Raw genomic sequence first — 25630 nt, 5'->3', positions numbered from 1 at the left:
ATCTCAACAAAACTGCGTGAATAAAATTGATACTGAACCACAACTTAAGTTTTGTTATACTGCCCTCTATAGCTAACATTCATAAAAACAAAAGTAACCTATAAAAACAAAGGCATTCTCTATTTTTGTCGTTTCAGATATGATAGTAATGGCAGTTTCAGTTATTATCATAGCAATAGGTACTTCAGGGCAAATGTTTGCTTTTTCTGCTTTGAGAGGATTGAGATTCTTGCAGATTTTACGACTTGTGAGAGTCGATAGAAGAGGAGGCACCTGGAAACTATTAGGCTCAGTTGTATGGGCCCATAGACAGGTGAGTGTTTTTCTTTTAATATATTCATTGATTTGTTTGTATGTTGAAAATAAAAGTTGTATTATGCTGTTTGTTTCATATATTTCTTAATTTGGTTATTAAAAGTTATATTAATTATTTTTGCTTGTTTAATTATCTATTTCATTAATCAAAAGTTATATTTTTACTCAAATTTTATTTATTTATTAATCATGTATTAAGAGGTTATTACAAGACTACCACATATGCATGAAGTCAGTATAATGTTTGTGTCTACCTACACATAGTAGAGGTTGATGTGATCTGTACTGCCTGATTATATACTTTCGCGCTATCCTTGTGATAACCTTATTAGTACACCTTCATGTTTGATGCGTCGTGCTCATTAAATTGTCTTAATTTTCCACCATGAAAACATTGGGTAATAAAAAATCAGCTGACACACATTTACAATACTGGAGACAGGCACTTTATTTGAGTTTGGACACAAAAATCACATGAATATGAGAAAAAGCAAATAGAAATCGAGTTTATGAGATTGCAAATTTAGAAGTCATTTAAGAAGTCTGATGTTTGTTGATACTAGATTAGTCTATTATACAGTTTCAATTACTGTCCATACACTAAAAATTCATTCAGAAACAATTTACCTGGTCACATGACCAGTGATTTGCATTTCCAGTTTACTTGCATATATTATGCATGTAGCAATACATGTCGATAACAATTAAATTTGTGATCAGATAAAAGATAACAGTCTTGCAGCCATCTTGCTTTTTGGCCATATAGCTTTATCTAAGGGATGAATACCCCCTAGTTCCTGCTTCTAATAATAATGTGAGATTATATCCTGAAATGGCATCGAAAAGCGTTTAGCGTTGTGCACATCCTGTCACATTTTCGTCCTGTGTAAAAAAAAAATTCTATTGTTTTTGGTGCTAGATGTATACTGTAAAATTACTAATTTTCACTGGGTTTAAATTTCATTGATTTAACATTTCAGGCATATTGAGTAGGTTTTAAATTCACTGTTTTATCATTTAGATAATGTGTTCTATGCTCAATTTTACATATTCACTGGGTGTTAATTTAGCGCTTTTTCCAGTCAGCGAAATAAGCAAAATTAAAACCCAGTGAATAATTACCCCTTTTACAGTATTATATATTCTTGTGGGAGTGATAACTCATTTTTCTTCTATTTTCTTTTTATGCAGGAGTTGATCACAACATGGTACATTGGTTTCTTAAGTCTTAGCGTTTTATCCTTTCTAGTATACAATGCAGAGATGGAAAAAAATAAAGAGGATTTTGAAACTTTTGCTGATGCAATGTGGTGGGGATTGGTGAGTACTTGTGTCTATATTTAGTTTATGGAAAGTACAGGGACAGGCAACTGCAACAAACATAAAAAAAATTTCCAAAGCCACAAGTTTAATTTAAATGTCATAATTGTTTCCACTAATATTCAGACATTTTATGCATTTATCTATAATTTCTTAGTTATTTTCTTACCTGATTCACCACTAATCACAGATTTGATAACAATTTGTTGATAATTAGGGAAAAAATTATGCTGGTTTTATTCTGTAAAAGGTGAGTTTGGCATTCAAAGTGATGTTGAAATTATATTTATTTAAAAGTTCAAGAGAAAATGGTATAATAAGCGAAGCTAATGAATATTTATACAAATTATTTGAAATCAGGAATAGCTGTGACTGAAATTATACTTTAGTATCATATATATATTATTACTAACATTTTATTTCTGTCAATAAAATTATTATAATTATAATTATAATTATTATTAATATACATCTGTCACCGTAACACCATAAGTTACAACTTGTCGTAATTTTGGGGTATTGCACTGCATATTTGCATCCTACCATATTAGGAAATGCAAACTCCAAATATAGAAATATTACGTGCATAAGCATTCTCTAATAATAAAAACAAACATGGCAGCTCCCAGCGGGAAGTTTGACTGGATCCCACACAAAGAAGTTTGTTAAATCTGTTCTAAACTTTTTGGATTTTGGAATTCCCATTATGTATCGTTGTGAGAAAAATATGTATAATAATAAGGTTATTACGAGGATACAACAAAGTATGCACTCGAGCAGTATGTGGTCTCGTTGACCTCTGCTATGCGTCAGTTGATACTCCTGCTTTACTGCCTTTGTGCATACTGTGCAGTATCAATGTAATAACCTCATATTGTTAATGGTTAACTTGATCACAACATAAACTAGACAACAATCAAAGGAGATGCCTACCTGTATCAGATTTAATTTAGACCTAATGATTGTGTAGTTAAGGCTGAAAACATGTTGTATGACATTGCTGTGACATTAACCTTTGACCTTAATATTCTGATCAGTTCTTTGTGTCACATGGGTAATGTGTGTAATGTTTGACATTATTAGCTATTGTGTTCTTGGAGCTATAGTGCAAAAATGTACATGTATATACAATTCCATATCTGATAATATAAATAAATTTGTTTATTTTCAGGTCACCTTGACAACTGTAGGCTATGGTGATAAGGTCCCTGTGACATGGGTTGGAAAATTAGTGGCTGCAGTGTTTGCTATAGTTGGTATTTCGTTCTTTGCACTGCCAGCTGTAAGTTACTTCTCATTTAACCCTGACATTTCATTCTATATCCAGCCCTGTCAAGTCATACGCTTACTGTGAATTATTGTCACCTTACATCAGATCATCAATGATAGCTTGAGATTTGTTATTTCATCAGGCCCGTTTCCAGCTTATGTATTACAAAATTTATCAATAAGAAATGAAATTGATGAATTTTGTTTTTGTAATTCAGTTTACGAAAGCATGTTTTGGCTTTCAATGTTATTAAAACTACTGACCATAACATCAATTTACCAATTTTGGATTTCCAAATTTACCATAATATAATAACTGATTATAACTAACTGATAAATACGTTACATAGACAGATATTCGATTTGTCTACACTCTTGAATCACAATACAGTACGATTGGCTATATCAAGCCCTATATACTTCTCAGTGCTCTTTTGTTTCACACACTGCATCATGGGTATATGTTGGCATAAACAGCAACAAATATAATGTGCTCCCATATCTGATTATCTTCCGTGCATTTTTGCGAGCTCTTTTCATTAGACAAATTTATATTTCGTTTTGTGGAACTCCAAATTGTTAAATCCTGGAAATTCAGAATTCACTTTATCGCTGTTGTATTCAAGATAGGACAATCGGGAAACCTGTCTTTACCTGGTCATATTTTTCAGTTCTTTCCCTCCATACTTGCTTGTTTAAGAAAACGGCTTAGTCTTTTCCATGAAACAAAAAGAAACCCTAACCCTAACTCGCATTTTTTTTCATTGGCCTAATAATATCTGAGAAATTTTCACACTGTAAAACACGAAATGAATAGTGCCATCAGTGTTCAACAATTCCAAAATAGCTGTCACATCATGTGAATACAAATGAATTGAGCTGCAAAGTAGGTGGAAAAAAGATGGAAACTAAATATTCTCAACAAATTTATTTCTGTGACGTGGCGAGTCGTTCAAAATTTAAGGTTACGATTTTGTTTTGTTTCATTTTGTGGAAAAAACTAAGGCTAAGAAAACCTCTATAAACTGAACACCTCTGTGAAGTCATGTTAATGTTTGGTTTATACCTGGTATATGTTTCATTGTATTAACACATTGCATTGTGGGATAGTAAGACAGGAACATGTTGATAAAAAGTAATCATTTACTGAATAAAACTGTTACCGTGTTCACACTATAAGATGAAATTACAGATTGAATTTGTTGTGTTTAGCTATTACATTTTAACATAAGAAAATTGAGCTACTTTAAAATTTGAATCAAATAAAAAACCTTTGTAGTGGTATATAGATTCCCTAATCACATCTGAAAATCATACATGATTATCGATCTTTGACGTTATCCAATTGCCATGTACTGTATTTCCTCTATTGGCAGCACACGTCTATTAAAATTGTAATGCAATAAAGTTGTTGTTTAATTTTGAACAAAAAGTACACCCAATTTAAAATACTTAACATTGAAAATATGTTTTCATACCAATTGAACCATGATTTCAGTTTAATTTTGACTTTGACTCATTTCTGTTTCCATAATGTGCGTCAATCAAGGGTCATGGAAAAGATATTAAATCAATGCACTCCTCACCCAATGCCATGTTTGATATGTGCCATATTCATATCTATTCGTTTACATAAAATCTCAATGTGGATAAGCTGAATACTCATCCATAGAAACACTTAGTTTAAAGCGTCTCAGTAGAGTTTCAATTTATGTAAACAAATAATGTAATTATCTTCATTGTATACTTCACATGGGGCTCATATCAAACATGACTGGTGCCTTAATATGGAAAAGCATTCTCACTGAATTCTTACTGCAATATAGTGTAGTGCAATGCAAAGTTCTACTCACAAAAACTTTATCATTTATGTGATATGGTTGATCACTTCAAATAGTGGAAATGCAATATGCATATTTGTGTAAACAACCTGATTTTATTTTATAATGTTTCATGTGAGTGTGCATCATGTTCTTGTTCATTCTTCTTATGTATAGTTAACATTTGTTCTGCATCATCTGATACTCAATCACCATTTCAGCTTTCCTTCTATGTTTCCTACTCCAAGTATGAGCTCAGTCTTTCTGTTCTGCCTTCATCTATCATGAGTAGAATGCAGTCATGAATATGCATCACCTTTGCTGGGGGTTAGTTATGAATATGCATGATCTGCTGGGGGTCTTTCATGAATATGCATGTTCTTCATTGCATCTTCATTTCCTAAACTAATACAAAAAATCTATATAGCAAACTAATACCATTCTAATCACTGCATCATTCTTTAGAGTATGCATGACCTTTCATGTCGCCATTTTAAATTTTAGAAGTATTTCTTTGGTGACATTCTTTGTAAATCTTTTTTTCAATAGACAAAATGATTTTGGACTTTCTTTCAATTTCAACTTATTTAAAAAAAAAACATCTACAATTTGCAGTGCTGTCATCAATGTTTGTTCTCCCACTTTACTTTCAATATGAATCAACTTACAACCATCACTGTAGAAGGAGGATACTGGCTTGAGTATATCTAATATATGATTAGTTTTTTGAGCATGCACATTTTGCTGCCTGATTTCTTTATTATTTTTTGATCAAATGGACTTATTTGTTCATTTTTGAACAAATTATTTTGTAGTAGGTTATAGAAGGTCATACTGAATATCTGGCTTTAAATGTATGTTGTCTGTTACATTATAAATTTGGCTTCTGCATGTTCTAGTCGCTGTGACACATGTTCGTTAAGTTAGTGTTTGAAGCCAATTTTTTTGGGTTCGGTGACTGGTGTACTGAGGTGCACACCTACTTCCAGTGGGAAGGCGCTTTACTATGTTTGAATCTCATGTATGGTTGTTTATATGTTCATATATGTACTTGGATTTGTTAAATGTGACAAAATTTGATTTTTTCATTTAGATATACTGAGATTATTTATTAAGATTATTGGTTTGAAAATCCAATATTATAAAATGACATAAAACACCACACCAATGTGTTGCTTTGCAGTAATCACATTTTGATTTTGATGTTGCTCTTTGATGGTTATATGATACTATATTAGACAATCCTGTTACTCATTTGTGGTAAAAGGTTTAAATGCAGATATATCAGACAATCTTCCCTTGTGCTACATTTCAGTGTTATCCGTTTGTGATGAAAGATTTAAATTCACATATATCTAACAGTCTTTTATTGTGCTACATTCTAGTGCTATTTATTTGAGATGAAAGGTTTAAATGTGATATATCAGACATTCTTTCCTTGTGCTACATTCTAGTGTTACTCATTTTAGGTGAAAGCTTTAAATGCTAATATATTAGACAATCTTCCCTTGTGCTACATTTCAGTGTTATTCATTTGAGGTGAAAGATTAAAATTTAGATATATCTAACAGTCTTTCCCTGTGCTACATTCTAGTGTTATTCATTTGTGGTGAAAGGTTAAAAATCCTTGTATATCAGACAATCTTTCCTTTTGCTACATTCCAGTGTTATTCATTTGAGGTGAAAGATTAAAATTTAGATATATCTAACAGTCTTTTATTGTGCTACATTCTAGTGTTATTCATTTGAGATGAAAGGTATACATGCTGATATATCAGACAATCATTCCTTGTGCTACATTCCAGTGTTACTCATTTGAGGTGAAAGGTTTAAATTCTAATATATTAGACAATCTTCCCTTGTGCTACATTTCAGTGTTACTCATTTGTGGTGAAAGGTTAAAAATCCTGGTATATCAGACAATCTTTCCTTTTGCTACATTCCAGTGTTATTCATTTGAGGTGAAAGATTAAAATTTAGATATATCTAACAGTCTTTTATTGTGCTACATTCTAGTGTTATTCATTTGAGATGAAAGGTATACATGCTGATATATCAGACAATCGTTCCTTGTGCTACATTTCAGTGTTACTCATTTGTGGTGAAAGGTTAACAATCCTGGTATATCAGACAATCGTTTCTTGTGTTACATTCCAGTGTTATTCATTTGGGGTGAAAGCTTTAAATGCTGATATATCAAACAGTCTTTCCTTGTGCTACATTCCAGTGCTATTCATTTGAGGTGAAAGGTTTAAATGCTGATATATCAAACAATCGTTCCTTGTGCTACATTCCAGTGCTATTCATTTTGGGTGAAGGGTTTAAATGCTGATATATTATACAGTCTTTCCCTGTGCTACATTCCAGTGATACTCATTTGAGGGGAAAGGTTTAAATGCTGATATATCAAACAGTCTTTCCTTGTGCTACATTCCAGTGCTATTCATTTGAGGTGACAGGTTTAAATGATGATATATCAGACAGTCTTTCCTTGGCAGCATTCCTGTGCTATTCATTTGAGGTGACAGGTTTAAATGTTGATGTTCCAGACAATCTTTTCTTGTGCTACATTCCAGTGATTTTGATTTGTGGTGAATGGTTTAAATGCTGATATATCAGACAATCTTCCCTTGTGCTACATTTCAGTGTTATCCGTTTGTGGTGAAAGATTTAAATTTAGATATATATAAATTTAGATATATCTATGATATATCAGACAGTCTTTCCTTGGCAGCATTCCTGTGCTATTCATTTGAGGTGACAGGTTTAAATGTTGATGTTCCAGACAATCTTTTATTGTGCTACATTCTAGTGCTATTTATTTGAGATGAAAGGTTTAAATGTGATATATCAGACAATCTTTCCTTGTGCTACAATCTAGTGTTACTCATTTTAGGTGATAATCTTCTTTTGTTTACATTTGATTATTGTTTTGAAGTAAAAAAAGATTTGCTGCTTTGGGGGTAGATTTATTTCATATCAGATGATCATCTCTTTTGCTGAATTCCAGTGCTACCCGTTAAAAATCAACTTTTCAATGCGTTGCGTTGGTGTGAATTGTCTTGATTGAGGTATATCAAACAACCTTCTTTTTGTCATAGACCATTGAGTGTTGCTTGCTTGAGGTGAAATGTGCTCATCTCTTGCCATATATTTCCAATAGTTGAATGAAAGTAATTATTGGGGATTGAAACTTGATGACATGCCTTTTAATTATTTTAAGAGCAAATATGAGAATGTCACCAAAATAACTATGCCATTGATCAATTGCCTCTTTCTGGTAGGGTATACTAGGTTCAGGCTTTGCCCTTAAGGTTCAACAACAGCAACGTCAAAAACATTTCTTACGAAGACGCCATCCAGCAGCTGAGCTCATACAGGTGAGTAACCTTAGTAAACATGGTGTACAAATAAAAACAGTCCAGTATGGCTGTTCTCTGTATTTTCTTAATACAGGGTATTCTAGGTTCAGGATTTGCCCTTAAAGTGCAACAACAACAAAGGCAAAAACATTTCTTACGAAGACGCCATCCAGCAGCTCAACTTATCCAGGTATGTTGAGACGCATACTAACTTAATTACATCAGTGCACTGGTCTTCACCACAGCACATCCAGAGTACAAAAAAGTAGGGAAACTTGTGGGGTGGAACATATTTCACGTTATTTGTTGGTGCGAAAATCTTTTTACAGAACAACAAATTGGAGAAATAGTATTCAAATATTATTTAGTTACTTGTATCACACGACATACAATTGATTGATTTAATTAGTTTTCCATCCTAGGTCCTTCAATGCTCAGGACAAACATTGAGAACTTTTCCTCCTCACTTCATATTTATGTAGCAAATTCATCCTTTTGCAGGTGTAATTGTTATAGTGTGTTGGCCTAGAACTGTTCATGATATCAATTCACTGTGATTACTTGCTGAGAAGTAAGACTGATCATTGCCTGTTATTAGAATTATATTGGAATATACACATGTTCTTAAACTATTGAGTACCCAATATGACACATTGATATGCATAACATATTCTCATGCTCTTGAATACTTCCATATAATTGAAATGTGTTCTTTGATTCAGTGTGTGTGGCGTTGCTATGCAGCAGATCCATGTTCTATGTCCGTAGCAACATGGAAACCTCATTTAAGACCAGTTAACAGCCCTACTACGTGAGTTAATAGAACCATTATCATTGCATGCATGTTTTGTTGCCTACCAAATTAGTCACCAGTTATTGTCACAATATACAATATAATGTATAAAGCATGCTGCAATGATTGATACATGTTTTACAATATTTCTTATGTAAAGGTAGCATTATAAAATGCATATTGCCTTAAAGGTGGCTCAATATTTGTTCTAATGTTATGACAACATACTGGATATACCACTGGAATACAAATATTAGTAATATTACGTGATGTAGGTGACATCTATAATGTTTTTGATCATGAATATGAACTATGTTCCAATATGTTGCTATTATATTTCAAGCATGGTTTCTTTCTATAAATTCCTGAAATATTTTGGTATACTGTCTCTTCTGTTTCAAATGCGCTAGACTAGACAGCATAGAAAAAGGTTGAAATATAATTTTATCTTCTCTTAAGGTATTAATGGGCTTTTGATATTCACACTATGTATGTTTCACACTTTGTTCCTCACGTGTGAACAGAACCTCCACTATTCACAGAAATAGGACGAACCCCAGCCTAATATCACGTCTTTCAACAAAAAGAAAAATTGGAAGTCCAATGGTTAGAAGGCACAATCCATTGAACCAGCATGATGCTTTGAAAAAATCACATAGCCATGATCTAGATGTAGGGGATAGTCTGAATAAAAGTTCACTTAGTCTTCATGATGGTAATGGCCCATTATCACGAAATCAGGATTCGCTTTATTCTCCAAAAAACAGAGATGATGGTAAGTGCCCTGAATATTATGGTGTTATATACAATTGCTTCTTTTGGTGACACTTTCTGCTAAGGAACCATATTACATGAATCTATTGTTTGGTTACAGTATCACATGAATATGATATCATCTATTATCATGTAGATCTGTCATGTACTGAGCTCTAAACCACATGGAAAGCATGGCAATTATATTTGTTTCTGTACTAAAATGTATAATACATCAATTATTGTATTTAATTGTAATTTATTTTAATTGCTGATGTATCTACTAGTCGATTGATCAGATTTTATTTTAATTATATAATATGCATTTACTATAACTATGGTATAGAGTAATACACCAACCTCTGCCTAATATAAAACAATCACCTAAAAACAATTACTTGCAGTGATCATACTGGGATGTTTTTGTTATAGTTATTATAGTAAAACTTTACGTGTCTAATGAGAGATTCATTGAACAGAATTAATAGAACAATGTTAGTGACCCATCACCAATTTGTCCAATCCTTTGACATGTACTGTATTTTTATTGCCTTGGAAGTGTTTGGCAGACAGGAAGTACAATGTAGAGGAAAAGCTGCAATTGGTGAGGTGTCCCTATTGACCATTAATGCCATAGACAGTTGTTACTGATTACATTAAATACACATTGCATGTTTTAATATTATCCAGCGGTTGGCCTTGCAATATTCCAACTTGGATATGCAGAGTTGAATATGCATAGTTGTATCTTTCAACTCGCATGGTTTGGTGAACACACTCCATCACAAATCAAGGTGCCAAATATCAGTAAAATGCTGATTGGAAAAACATAATCAATTACTTGACTGTTACTTTGCATGCTTTACACTAAATTATTAAGTAAAGTATTCTCTTATAGTGTAAAATCACAACACAATAGATTAAAGATTAACCACATCATCTACAGAAGTATTTTCATATTGGTGATCAGAAACACAGTAAATTACACTTTATCTCATAATAATATCACATAAAAAAATAATCGGTATATTAACCTAAGAGCAGGCACGTGGGTGTCAATTATGCATGATAATTGTACTAACAAATCGCAAATAGAAATGAAGTGTTTGCTTGCTGCTTGCTTCGGATTAAATATTCTTCATCTTTCATGTTGTTGCTGAAGCTAAATTTTCCATGAATTTGTCAGTGATTGTGAACGTTTTTAGTGAATCACTGTCATTATTTTGAAGACAAAATATGTGCATGCATGGAATTGCTTGTATCTCTCGCTTTCAGTCTATATGCTGTCTCATTGTGTTTATCGCACATCACTCTAAGATCTCAGACCATTCTCAAAAATCCTTTTCCATTTTCTGGATCCATTGCCCAATTGATTCTGATCATGTACATACTTCACCACACTATTTATAGCATAGCGATTCTTAAGTTTATTTCAAAGACAGTGTTTTTTTCAACTTTCTTTTTATTTCTCCACATTTTCAAGAAACGTCCACCGGAAGTGGAGGTAATGATGCCTGGTGTTTTTTTTTATTTGCATGGCTGGATTATCACTTTCTCACCTGCCTTACCTCTGTCTGTCTTAGAATAGCCAATTTACAAATGTTGGAATGTACCATTATATATTGAAGGGTTTAACAGGTTGTTTAATCTATAAGACCACTTAGTGCGAGATCTTAGGCTGATGTCATCTAGATCTATTATTGTTTGTGCAAAATGTTTTGTGTTTTGTTCGTATTTGTTTAAAAATGTGTCATAACAAAACTCGATCTGTTTGGCTAATAATAATCGTGTCTTCTTGAGTATATTAATATATGTGTCAATTAACAAGAAATCAAATTTCACACTAAAATTGTGTTTAATAGTCATTGGATATATTGTGAAAATTAACTTAAATGGTGTGTATAACATTTAATTAATTAATTTGCTGTTTAATAAATATATTTAATACATAAATGTTGTTTCTTTCGGGGATTATTAAAAGAAATATCTCCAAAATTCATTACACGACTGACTCGACTTTTCTAGTGAGATCGCTGATTAATTTCCAAACAATGAACTGAAAGACTGTGTATATATCAGTATATATACACTGCATGTATTATTAAAACAATAGATAAGCCATGAGGTAACTAAAATAGCTATAAAGGCATAATTTGAACCTTACAAACAGAGATAACAATGGCAATATATTCTGATAGTCTTAAACCTATTCTCAATATTATAAGTTGCACCATTAAATTGTCTGTAGAATGTGTTCTATGTTGTATGTGGTTAACATAGGTAAACTATTATGAATACACTTAACAGTAATAGTAACCAGTATCGTAAACTTGTCCATATATCTTCCCTATTTGGTGTTTGTGTAACTGTGTTGGTGTGTTCATACTGTTTTTATTATGGTTCATTGTAGAATTGTTGATGTATATGTTTCCAACTGTTATGTGCTGTATATCGCATTGAGTTGAAGTGTTATGTGGTATTTTGTTACTCATATTAAGTGCCATGCCAGGCTGAATAATTTACATCGTAAACTAGATTTGTGTTAAGTATATAAGAATAATTATTCGTAGATCATATTGCTTAGATTTATTATATTAAAATGAATGAATGAATGTATCATTACCGATAGTGTAAACAGAGCATGGTCGTCTTGTTAAGACATATCAGATGGTGCTATTACCATGCACCACCTAATGACGTATTAACCATATAACAATGTAGCAATTGTAAACGAGACTTATTTGTAATACGTGTCAGTTGACGATGTGTTTCTATCATCTTTGTTGAAAAACCAACATATCTTATGAAAAGACATAATGTAACAGCCCAACTGCTTAATATTCGAAATACAAAGAACATAATGCCTTGCTGCTTGGGAGGCATGTTTTGTTTTATAAATATAACCATGATGTGCATTTAATTTTGCCATTAGCATATTTATTTGGTAGGATGATGATCTAACGGGATACATAACATAAACAGCACGTACATATCAGATGTATTTCATGACACTATTTAACAAACATTTTTTCAAAGCAGATAGCATTAAAGAAGACGAACCAGTAGTACCAGAGCCGCAGACAACTGAATGGTTTGTGACACAGAATATAGCTGCACTCAAAAGATTACTTGGTATGATATCATGAATAATATTCTCACTAATTTTAATTATTTTTTGTTTAAGTCAATGCTTTTGCTGGGTGACAATTCAAATAACGTCAACACCATAAAACAATTAAAACACTGGTTAAAACAATGAGAGAAAAATATATCAAAGCACACAAGAAGTCATATCATACATCTTTTCCAGAGGCTCAGTTATAACAGAGTCTAAGTATATATCGAACACTCGTTTTGTTTTAACGTTTGTGTTTTCAATATAAACTTGATTCTGATATAGATTTGTGCTCACTGATTAATTATCTAATCATTTAGATGATGATGAAACAATGGGACTGACCAGACTTACAGAACCTCATAAAAATGCTGTACGTGCAATCAGAAAAATTAAATATTTTGTTGCTCGAAGAAAATTTAAGGAAGCTTTCCGACCATATGATGTAAAAGACGTTATAGAGCAATATTCAGCAGGAGCAGCTGAAATGCAGTTTAGGATGAAAGCGATACAGGCTAGGTGAGTTTTGTTTAACTCTTTAGTGTATAACTTTTTTAAAGCTTTGTAAGAATTTTTACGTTGGTTTTTGATTTGTCGAATTAATCATATCGTTAAAAATATTGCTAGTGAAGTCCTGACGATTTTTTAATTGACAAAAAACACAACTCGGCATTTTTCAACATAACTACAGACCCGCCAGAAAGTATTTACGCACCTGTCATTTGATCGTTTTCGTAACTAAAAATAACAATTTCGGGTAACATGATGTGTTGACTTTAAAATATACTAAATTTAAGAAGAACTAGTGCATTTTAGTCAAAATAAAATGGTTGATTTGTGTTTAGTTTTTTTGTATGTAGACGTTTTTTCAGTGAGCGAAAATCGCCATGGTTAACTCTATGGGAGCGCGCTCATTTGCATATCATTTGCATCTCATTAAAACTTCGCGCCATAAAACATGTGCGATAGTCGTGTCCTTTCTCATGCAAATTTGAACCAATTGGGAAGCTGAAATTATTTCAACACGCGCTTCTGGGCGGGAATACCTGTCAGTTGTAGTTCATGAATATTCCTATCGAGGTCATAGTGTCAGATACGTAATTTTTATTTACAAACATTGAGCCATGCCGAAAGTTAGGGAATTGTCAGAATTTACTAAAGGGAACATTGAAGCACTGTATACAGAAGGAGTGTCTAATAGGGAAATTGCAAGAAGACTGGGAATTTCTGAAGGCTCCATACGTTTCAACCTGCGAAAACTTCGTCTGCGAGGTAGTATGGGCAATCGTCGTCGATCAGGTCGACCAAGGCGTACAACGCAACGCGAAGACCGGCTACTCATCAGGTCTAGTTTAACGAATCGGTTTCACACCGCCCGTGATTTGCGTGCCAATTTTAATCAACTCACTGGGAAAATATTGTGTTTGAGCACTATAAAATCAAGACTATATAAGGATGGTAATCTTCGCGGCTGTGTTGCAAAAAAGAAACCAAAACTACAAACCTCGACACATTGCAGCGCGGTTGCAATTTGCCAGACAACACATCGACTGGACTCCGGCGCAGTGGGCTCAAGTTATCTGGTCGGACGAATCAAAGTTTACGGTGTTTCGTAGCCGTGGAAGATTATTTGTACGTCGGAGACCAGGTGAAGAGTACGAGCTGAAATGCATTAAACCTACAATAAAATTTGGTGGTGGTAGCGTCATGGTGTGGGGATGTTTTTCGGCTACCGGCTTAGGGTCGCTGGTCCGTGTACCGACGACCATGAACCGATGGAAATATTTGGATATCCTGCAAAACGAAATGATACCGTCGGCACTAAGACTCGTTGGACCCAATTTTCATTTCCAACAGGATAATGCCCCGGTTCACACAGCATTGGCAGTGAGGGATTTTCTAAATAATCCACAAGAGTACGGATATCTTTTCGACAACTTTACCACTTTGAATTGGCCTGCACAGTCTCCAGATTTGAATCCCATTGAGAACCTTTGGGAGTTAATCGATTTAGAGGTGCATTCCCGACCAGTTGCTAACATCGAGGATTTATACGCGAGTATAATGGAAGCTTGGGGACAGTTCCAGGTGAACATGTGTCGGAAACTCGTCGATACCATGCCAAAACGGCTCAGAGAAGTCATCCAGCGAAGAGGTGGACACACGCATTATTGACAATCGCCGCGTTCTATGTCTTCATGAATATTCATGAGCTTGCGTTTACACGGTATTCTCCATAGAGAATTCGAACGTTTTTTCACTGTTTCGTTCAGACTTCCGTTTTTATTCAATCCTGCATGACAATGACAATTTTGTTGTTTTTATTGTGTGTAAAAACGCATATTTTATTAGATATATAAATATATTTATTCAAACCGTTATTGAGTTTATTTTATTGTATGATATCGTAGGTAGTAGCTGCCTGTAGTGTGGTGCGTAAATACTTTCTGGCGGGTCTGTATATGCCAGTTTGGGGCTTTGAGGGACTGCTACCCACTAAAACAATTGTTACTCGTACCATAATGCAGTGCGACTATGACATTGTTAATGTTTACCCCTTACCAACAATCTGGCATTGGTAAAGATGCTATTAACCATAACTACTTGTGCAGACTGTACAAATGGTGGTCTTCAAAGTTCAAGTGGGTTTTGCTAAATTTCGTTTTACTGAGTACACTTTGCATAAATTTTATATCGACTGTGACGCATGTGATAAAATGTTTTAGACACTCAGAAAGGTTATTTCTTACAGAACAAAACCCAAAAACGAAATAATGAATAAATAACATTAATACGTTTATTCATTTGATGAATTGAAGAACTAAGTAATACTTCTTGTTTCATTTTATGAAAAATCATAATAAAACTTGATAACGCAATACATTACATGTCACACACTTGAGATAGTATTGTAATGGTAGCAAAGACTTGGTCAGTAGATTCTAGAAGCATTCAAACATTCTCAAATGTTATATATAATGCATTCATTGTATACTATGACAGAACCCCACACCCTCCCCGTGGCTTTCGTTGCGTATGGAAGTTATTTTCACGAGTGATGCGGTGTACACCGCATACTTGATTATTTCGTATTAAAGAAAGAACGTGCAAACCGGGATAGAATTTAGGTCGGAGAACCCCATTGCACAGTAATATGTTCCAATATAAGTGTTACGCCCTAGCAGCGCGTGTCAGTGTAGAACGCGCCCGGAGAACGCGTGTCACTGATTGTTTGAAATTAAAATAATCAGACGTCTAATCCGAGTCACTTTCCGAATAAATAACTCGTTGACGTTTAGTTGGGACCACGGCAGAACCAGAACTTGAACATTACGACTATGATACACAGTTTATGTTGAAGTTAAACGTTCCGCCACAGAATTGTGCATTGGCAAACATGCCGTGCAACTGCGGTACTCCACAGACGGGGTGACTTTCGTCGACAGCGGTTGTCGCTTAGCTGCACGCTACAACTTCGTGTGTGATGTTGCTTGCTGGTCGTGGATTGAGTCTTGATTACCGGTTAAAATGTTGCTCTTTTGACGTTGGTAATTTTTATTTGGAACTGAGTAACGCCGCAACGTCGCCAGCAGAAACCTGGTATCTCGATGCTGATGGTTGCGGCTGCATAGTAATCGCTGATTGTACTGCTGGTGGATCTTCTGAGAGCCCTTCAAGGTTTATAAAACTCAGTTTCCAGGTGGTCAACATACATTAAGTTCTCCCAATCGTAGTATTCTATGTGATGTACATCTGACATGCCAAAAATGTTGTTGAACGATTTGAACTGGATAAAAATAACAGACGAAAATGTGTTTACAAAATAAAAATAGTTCGGTAGCCAATGAAAATACCATGTTCATTTGCATATCGACCGTGAAAATACCGAAAACATTATTGCATGGGTGATATGCAAATTAGTTTGGGCCAAAATAAGTGACTGCCTAATAGTACCATTACTGTTGTTCAAATTTCATTTCACTCGGCAAGTATATTCATGTACCCCAGGGGGAAATATCGTACTTCTAAATATTGTTTACTCTGAAAAACTGTACTCCTGAAGGAACTACTTTGTTTGCTCTCAGACCTCATTTGCATATGGGTTGTGTAAATACCGATTTTGATTTCAAGGACGAATCAAAATATACTGCAGTACATATGTAATAATATTATATACCAGTAAAATTAAGTTTTAAATAATATTTTCTGTCTCTGCAGGCTAGATGAAATTCTTGGAAAAACTGAAGGAAAGAATGGAATCGAGTTGTATAATACAAAGGTTCCTATGATCACCAGGGTTATAAAAGTTGAGAAAAAGGTCAATATGATTGATCGAAAATTAGATATGTTGATTGAACTCTACAGAGAAGAAAGGCAAGAAAAAATGAAAGCGTTACAACAAAATAAACATGAACATGATGATCAGAATGATAGTGACAAAGACACTAAAGATCCCCCATCACGGATTAGGCGGCATGGAAGAGCCAGAAAGTTGTCACGGGTAAAATCAGAGGGGCATGGGGCACATGTTGATACCCATGAAAAGTCTGAACGCAGAGTTGAATTCAGAAAACTCTCTGATTCACAACCGAGTATTCCATCGTCTTTAAATTTAGATGCACCAGATGCAACAACTGTTACAGTATCCACAGCACTTTCACAACCATCAATCACTACTACTACTGAAAGTGAACAAGGCCTGCAGCTCGCAAATGCCAAAGGTGTTGGTAGGGGACAAAATATTCCTGATTATGACAGTGCAATAGACGATACTAGAGTTTAGTATATCAGCTTACATCCATATGTATATTTTGCCCAGGGAGCCAGCTGTGAATAGTCAACTTTCTTGCCAAAGACAGAAATCAACAGATACAATAGTTAAAATTTTGGTAGAGCTTCCTACTTCTGTTTTAACACGATTTGGAGCTAATCACACATAATGATTTAATTGGAATTAAAGATACTACTAACCCATTGTGTGGATATATATGTTCATGACTTCAACGGAATATTATCCAAGGAAAGTATGCGCGTACATGCGTGTCATCTGTAACATATCCATTTCTTTATTTCGTTTTCATTCCTGGATCATGCAGTGAAAAACAACAATAGATTTATTTGAAACTAGTAAAGCAAAGAATGTCACTGCTTTCTGGATATAAGGAGCTGAATGCTGTGCCTAAAATGGGATTATTATATCTAACTAATTGCTTCATATAAAACTACCGAACCAGGATGTATTCTCACATAGAATATCAAAGAAATGCTACTTACTAAATGGAATAGTGTAGACATTTGTTTGAGTGATTCTGAGTGGATTATCAATATACATAACCTGAAATGGAAGTAGTGTTACTCAACATTACTGCCTAGTTGGGACATTATCAAGTACCTGTTTTAGAAATGTTTTCGTTGGTTTCTGTCTGGGCCATCTCAGCAAATATTGATAGCGAGTTGTGTGCTGAGGAATTTTGAACCTTGCGGATAAACATTACTGCCATGGACACAATGCTTCTTCTGGATATAGTTGTTAAGAGAAACATAACTTTACAAACGCAAACAAGAGAAGAATTACTGCCGTCAACAAGTGAATGAAGCTTCGACAAAACAGTCATGAATTTACATGTTTTAATTTAGTTGTTAATTTGTTTTTCATGTTTTGTTTGATATTGTTTTTAATTTTTTATTACTTTCATTTCATACATTCACAAAGAACAGCGTAATTATGAGTTTCCAAAGCATGAGAGGTAATACAGAAAATATATGCTGTGTTTTTCTGGATTTTCATGAGATAATTAGGCCGTTTTTTGTTGTCCACATTATTTTTTAAATTCTGGACTCTGATGTTCGAAAAATATGAAGAGTTACATACTATTACAGGAATGAGTGTGGTTCTTGTGTGTTGGGGCTTGTTACCCAATTATGTATGGTATTTGCCTGCGAGAGATATTTTTTCTATGCAATTTCTGCGACGATGGCAGCTGCGATTCATGGCTTGCTACTTAAGCAGTACTATTGATAAAAAAGTGTATGTTCGATTATATTGACATAAGTATAATTCTCGCAAGTTACATGAAACCTTTGCTCCGGTATGGTCTTATGAAAGTCTTTATTATTTCCTAAACAGTGAATTGCTCGTGAGGTATGGTCGTCATTGGTGGTACCTTTAACGCGAAAATGAATACTATGTAGTTATATTTTGCAAGATTGTCAAATTACTTAATATATATCTGCTTGATAACAGAGTTTCTTCTTTTTGTCTGTTGGTCACGTAGAACTATTTGCTACATGTTTCCTCGGAGGCCCAGCTCTCTTTGGATGTAAAATGTAACTCTTACATAAGTTTTGGTCTATTTGACTGGTCTATCACAGAAACGTCACAAGTGGAAAATATGAAGGCATCTCAGAGTCTTTCAATATATATTCAGGGCATTGCACAGTAATTTAAGTAGCTATACTATTATTATTATTATATTTAAAACTAAATCTATTTATCACTTTTCACGTCAGTCATGTGTGCACAATTTTTACTATTTGAAGGAGATGTCTTTTTTTTCTTTAATGTCATCACTTAAATACTTCGCACAATATCTGCTACTATTTCAATTGAAATGAAAGCCACAACTGAATTCTTTGTTAATTGTGACAGGGTTTAGAAACGTTTAAAAGTTTAGACCAAGTTCAAATTAGTTAGGCGTTCTGGGTGATCAGAAATTTGAAAAGTTGTGTTTTGGTGTAAACATGTTGACTGCATACTTTTATAAAGTATGTATATTCTACGTTCTCAGCATGTCATTGCACTATACGTGTGTTATTCATTGCAGCACAACAACGCACTCTCACTCCAGCAAGCCACTTTCGACTCTAGCACTCAATCCCAAGCGTATCCCATCTAGGAAAATAGTGAAATGAATCACCAGAAGTTTAATACATATAGTGTTCACTCTATCATTATTCTTCTTTACTTGACACTCTACTTGCATATTTATGTTTTGTATAAATGAGCTGCATTGGCATTTTAAATGTTTATGACATGTTTTAATTACTTGAAATGGCCTCCTACATTACCTCATGAAATTTTCGGAAATAACGTCATTTTCAGGTACATGATTGCTCAACCACTTTTCACCTGATATTGGAAACGTTATCGAGTCATATATTCTAATCTCTTTTTACTGTTTCATGTTTTTATTTTTATTTTACTTTTGACTGGAGGCTGAATGAAGCGCAGGTGTTTTATTTACCGTCTCAAATTTTATTTATTAATTAATTTATTTATTTATTAAATATTTATTCAGCAGGAGCGGGTTTTAAATTAAACTGTGGCGGGCATAAGCAGTAGTTTCTAGCGAGTTTCTAGTGCTCGTGATATTCTGTGCCTTACGTCAGTAACGCCGGCTCGTTTGAGGGTAATTCATGACGTGCTGGTCGGCGATCCGTGCAAACCAAAATATGTACCCAAACTACTACAGTTTGTTCAATATTTCATTTGACCTACGAAGCCATGGTGTAATAAATAGATACTTTACTGTTTTGGTTAACACGACAAACTATCCTCTAAGGTGAACAAATTGGGGACGTATTTGACAAAATATCACGTGACACTGAAACCCAATAATGGTCTACTGATATTCAGGTGTTGGCTATTAACCTACATAGCAAGGGGACAGTGAAAGACACTGTGTTCATGCGGTATAAACACGAAACTCGCCACACATCTCAAAATTCGTATGCATGAGGTGTCCCTGTAAACATGAGCAATATCAAAAAAAAAAAAACTTTTTTCGGAATTTAGATGGACTGTTCAATATGTTTACCTGAGATTTGCGGGTCTTTAAGAACAGGCGGTGATAAAGTTCTAATGAAACGTATGCTACGAACATGCCATTGTATTTGAATACAATATATCCATTTCTATATTTGCACCCAAAAGTCAGCACCTAGTAATTCAACTTTTTTTCTGGGGATTGTTTTGAAGCCCTGATATGTCTTACCTCTCCACCCTCTGTGTTCTACATCTTCATACATGGTGATACTACAATTATATATACTTAAACACTTTACTATAATATAAATAGTAGCGGATTCTAGCGTAATTTTCTCTTTTATGTAACTTTTAGAACCATTCTTGGTTATTTCCCTACTAAACATTCTGGCAATGGCCATTCTATTTTCGAAAAATACAAATGGTGGTTTTATCGTAGACTTTATATACCATTGTGTAAACCTGGCAGGTTGCAGTTGAACAATACTGTGTACCTATTTATTTACTGATATCTACGTTTATTCTGATCTCAACACGTTGCTTGGCGCATTTCACTTGCTGTTAGCTTGCCATAAAATGTACGTGGCTCAGACTATACATGTACTCTGTACAATAAATATACCTTTAGGTGCTAATTAGTTGCTTTCCCTGTTATATGTGTTCCTTACCAAGCGCAAACTCGGTGTTAATGACTTGCTTTTCTATTGTATTATAGCTTTGCCGTGGCCACATTGCTTATATAGAGTAACATCAGCATGTGTCACACAAAGCATTGATACGTTCTTTGGATGCGAGTGGGCGGTGGTAGGACAAAGTTGATGTATAGAACGCGAATTTTTCTGTACATTCGTGTTTCGCTAAAATTGTAAATAACTTACAGGATAATAAAATAATTTCTTTTAAGTTGTTAATTTTTTAACAATTACATTTTGAATTCAAAGTACTCTCAATCAACCCGTCGTCTACAGTGCACAGATAAGCCACAACTTTCAAGTTTTATAGTTGCATACAATTTTATTTGCAGGCCAAATCAATGGTGGCTATATATCTGATTGTTATGTGTAAGGAATTATTTGGCAAATATCACATTTGAAACGCAATCACGTGTAGAATAGAGAACACCTACTGTATATTATAATGCTTCCATTGCATACTACCAAATCTCATCAACCTATGCTAATGAGCAAACGTGTGTCAGGCACATGACAGACACGTCTGCTGATTTACATTATATTGTGCCAGAGACTAATGCCACATGATGGATTCCGTATAGATGTCGACGATGTGTGTGTGTATGCGTGTAATATTTGGTTAATGATTGGAGTGTAAGTGGTAAGGGTGATGATTGCACAAATGAACCATCATGGGTATATTCGTACTAACTCAATCAATTGAAAATTCGATTTGGATATTACATTTTTATACAGTTTGGATCTATGTGCATCTCTTTAAGGATACGTTTTATAAACGTCAGTCTTTGATGTTATTGTCCAATTCAATTATTAGATCACGTGTGTGAAAAGGTTTTATTTTATATAAATATGTACATAAAACTTTACTGACTCTGGTCAACTCTTTGAAATTTGCCAAATAATTTCTGTGATTGTGTAAACTTATAGGATTACGCTGATACTGTGTAGATGTTCCGTGTCCATGAATTCAAGAAACTATATGTATAATATTATTTTTACAATCTGCCAAACGTGGAAGAAAATATATAATTTCATTTCTTAACTCTTTATAGTTTTTCCCCTTCAGCTTTTAAACTATAATAACTTGCATACTGTAAGTAGTCTAAACGCACTGAGAGGATTTCAATTTGACTACTGTCGAGGTGTAATATTATTTAACTTCTTTGTATCCTGACAAAAGTCATTTTTATCAGAATTAAAAATATTTCAAAACATCCATATATATAATTTTAGTAAGTGTGCTTTTTTGTAAGCTGTGCCCTCTAGCAACGAAGACCTATGACGTAAATGGGTAAAAGAAATGGGAGTAATTATCGGACAAGTGCATCTGTTCCCAGAAGATGCATAAATCCTTTTTTTTTTTTTTTTAGTTCTCCAACTTATTTCGGGAATTGTAATTTATTTGTTCAATGTGTATATAGGAGCGCCCGGGTTTCCGTGATTCGAGAAAGTTGTTCTTTATTTCGTAATATCCATGGACGAATTTAAAAACAAAAACGTGCCCACGCAACTCATATTTAACTGTAGTAACATAGTTTAGTGGATTATCACTCGGGGTTCGACGGTGGGCTATATCATCAAATCAATATTCGATGAGAAACATTTGTTTGAGATGCGCGCGAGTTGTTTCCTGTATCGCCATTAGACCCCTCCCGTTCGAATTTATAGGATGGCTATTTTAAATTACTCGTACTTCGACAGCGAACTTCGAACATTGCATACTTCCTGGGTTAGTATTGTATAGCGCATATCCGAGGCGGAACTCGGTCTGCAATGAATGATGGGATTTTGTTGTAGTGAAAACAATAAATAACATCTTAGTCAATAAACGTCACAATACGTCAGCTTTCAATCAGTATAACCGGTGACTTTCAGACTCGATTGTTAAAACGTCAACTAGCGACTATCTTAAGCGTCGGTATAGCCCATTAAATTGAACTCGTCATGCAAGGCGCTGAATGCGTATAGTTCAACTACTTTGTCAATATTCCTGTAACTCGGGACATTGGGAAAATTTATATATAGAACCAAAAATGTAATCATTTTCTTACATCACGGGAATATGCACATTTATAAAATAAAATGGTAATATGCCCGACAAAAAAGCAGGAAAAGCCAAAAAAAATAGAATTAACTAAGGAAACAATGCGAGTATTAAAACAATATGTATATTGGGTTTACGAATAGCGAAGTTGTAGTCTGGAAACCAACCTATCCGAGTGCGCTTGAGAATGGGCTGGCGAATCGCTATGTAACAACGTAGTCTGCTCTGTTATCAGACCCATTCACTAGTATATTATTCATAAATGTTTCAAAGTTTCACGACCCCAGACGCCATCTAGACTAGCGAAGATGGGGAAAATGAACTGACTCATGCATAAGATTTTAATCAGATCGAGGTACCTGGGATATAAGGAGGGAATGTGTGCACACATTGGGGGCGTTCATGCCTATATTTGAAATGCGCAAGACGTCACACAAAATCGTTCTTTTTTTCGTGTTTTCATGTACGAGGTTAATGATTGTTCTACGCGAAGCACTTGACCACCATAAGATGGATGATTAGACTATATGGCATTTACGTGATGATCATCAATGTATCGCCAATCAATTGATTATATACTCAATGGAGGCCAACACTCAGTAATGACTAGAATGTTCACCGTGCGTGACTCAAGCCACCATCGTAAACGGCGTGGAGTCACGCATCACCGTGGCCGTGACCGATGGGGGGGGCCCTAATGAGCTGTCAGTATACGAAGAGTGGTGGGCGGTTATACGTCGTCAGTTTGCTTATATTACGATTTTGTATATTATGATTCGAGATAATCGAACTACTGACGATTTCCGGTCCAGCTCCAATTATAATTATATCCCCGTGTTTGATTTGTCCCGATTTTTTGGCAAACCACATCCTTAAATTAAGCGTACAAAAACAACGACACTGCGATGTAGCAAAAAGGGATATCTGTAGTACCACGGAATGTTCATCTTTAACATATTTGCATGAATTTGGATAACAAGAATTGGAATTTGGGGAAAACATAGAATTCTTGCTAGATGGTATGCAACCTGGCTTTCACGTCACACATTCTAATCAGGAAAAAAGTAGTGGATGGAAAATACTATACATCCGCAGTTGACTCAAAGCAGAGGGACAAGGTAAAAAAACAAATTCATACTGAGATCACCCATGGGCGCTATGTGTTAACCGATAACACCTTATATGGCGTGTGCTTTAGGAGCACCCCCCCCCCTCCAAAGATTTATTGTGAAGTTCACCTCATTCATGATTGTAGCAGTCTTGCTTGGGATGTTTTGAATGGTTATGACACAATAGACCACTATCGTTATCAGACTCTTGAGGGTATTTTTTCGCTTTTGAATTCAAATTATGTCATGGCAAAAGTCGCATTTGCAGAGTGCATATTGCATACTGGTATAACGTGAAATTTCCCAATTCGTGGCCAACCTTCATTTATGTAATATTATACATACATTTTCTTTGTCTTGTAACTTTCTTACTTATAATATAAATAAGCTTTACTACGCTAAAAACCAAAGAAGATATACTAGTATATCAATTTTCTTTAAAGACGTGATAAAGCTCACTTTACTCGCACAACTCATTTACATATTCATTTTTGTACGATGCCCGCCCTGCATATGTAGCTATGCGGTCAAACGCACTATGGTCCGTCATGGTTTAATTTTGATCTCACGACAGTGTACGAGTTGGGTTTTTTTATGGCGCCCTCTATGGATGCATGCATGCTATTGGCCTTAAATGCCTTCCTGTCGGACGAAGTCTGAAACGAGGACTCGCGTTTTGGGTTCCGGCCGTGCGTTTTCAAAGTTGGTACAAAAAGAAGTTATAATAGGATACATATGCACGTCAATTTTATTTTTCGTTTGGTTTACCTTTGACCCACTGGCGGCTATTTCCGTCTTGAAAAACAGTATTCGATCATATCAACAATTTCTCAGCCATGCCTTGAATTAATTTCACTCGAAGTTGGTATTGACATCACTTACGAGTTACTGATGCACGTCAAAATGGACGAGTTTTCTGCCCGTTTTTGAGAGATATTATACAACATTGGATTAAATGTGTTACAAAGGTAATACAGTTTGGGTTTAATGGTTTTTAGCACTTTTTGACCGACTTTGTGGAAAATAGTTACAAAGACAATATACAAATATACGTTGTTTGTTGTTGTAATGATCTTTGACAATAAATCAAATTCGTCACCCGTTATGACCTACCACAACGCTGATTCAAGCCCTCATTCAAACTGCATGGAACCTGTATCCATGGTCAATTGTGTGTTGCCCACTGTGGAATTACTTTGCCATTTAATGTTTGTAATTTTTTTTGGCAAATTACCAGTGGAATAATGTATAATTGTTAAATAAACTATTTTTC

The 25630-nt window shown here is 34.6% G+C and overlaps 1 protein-coding gene across 3 annotated transcripts in view; it reads left to right on the top strand.

Moving 5' to 3' along the window:
• LOC100372533 (potassium voltage-gated channel subfamily KQT member 1-like) overlaps positions 1-22431 on the top strand; it is a 129483-nt gene extending 107052 nt beyond the window's left edge. The window contains exons 4-13 of one of the 3 annotated variants that reach the window (XM_085507845.1): positions 138-313; positions 1507-1635; positions 2807-2917; positions 8181-8276; positions 8809-8897; positions 9404-9654; positions 11116-11136; positions 12672-12764; positions 13068-13266; positions 16966-22431. In XM_085507845.1, the coding sequence (XP_085363971.1) occupies positions 138-313; positions 1507-1635; positions 2807-2917; positions 8181-8276; positions 8809-8897; positions 9404-9654; positions 11116-11136; positions 12672-12764; positions 13068-13266; positions 16966-17530 (1730 nt within the window). In that variant the 3' untranslated portion in view covers positions 17531-22431. Of the gene's footprint in view, positions 1-137; positions 314-1506; positions 1636-2806; positions 2918-8008; positions 8105-8180; positions 8277-8808; positions 8898-9403; positions 9655-11115; positions 11137-12671; positions 12765-13067; positions 13267-16965 lie in introns of all 3 variants that reach the window. The other 2 variants (XM_078011909.2, XM_085507846.1) reach the window with 2 other exon arrangements.
• The last annotated feature ends 3199 nt before the right edge of the window (positions 22432-25630 follow it).

Source organism: Saccoglossus kowalevskii, chromosome 14, assembly GCF_978046115.1.
Source record: "Saccoglossus kowalevskii chromosome 14, keSacKowa6.1, whole genome shotgun sequence".
Classification (NCBI taxonomy): domain Eukaryota; kingdom Metazoa; phylum Hemichordata; class Enteropneusta; family Harrimaniidae; genus Saccoglossus; species Saccoglossus kowalevskii.
The sequence above is the reverse complement of the archived record's forward strand: the minus strand, read 5'-3'. Positions and strand labels throughout refer to the sequence as shown.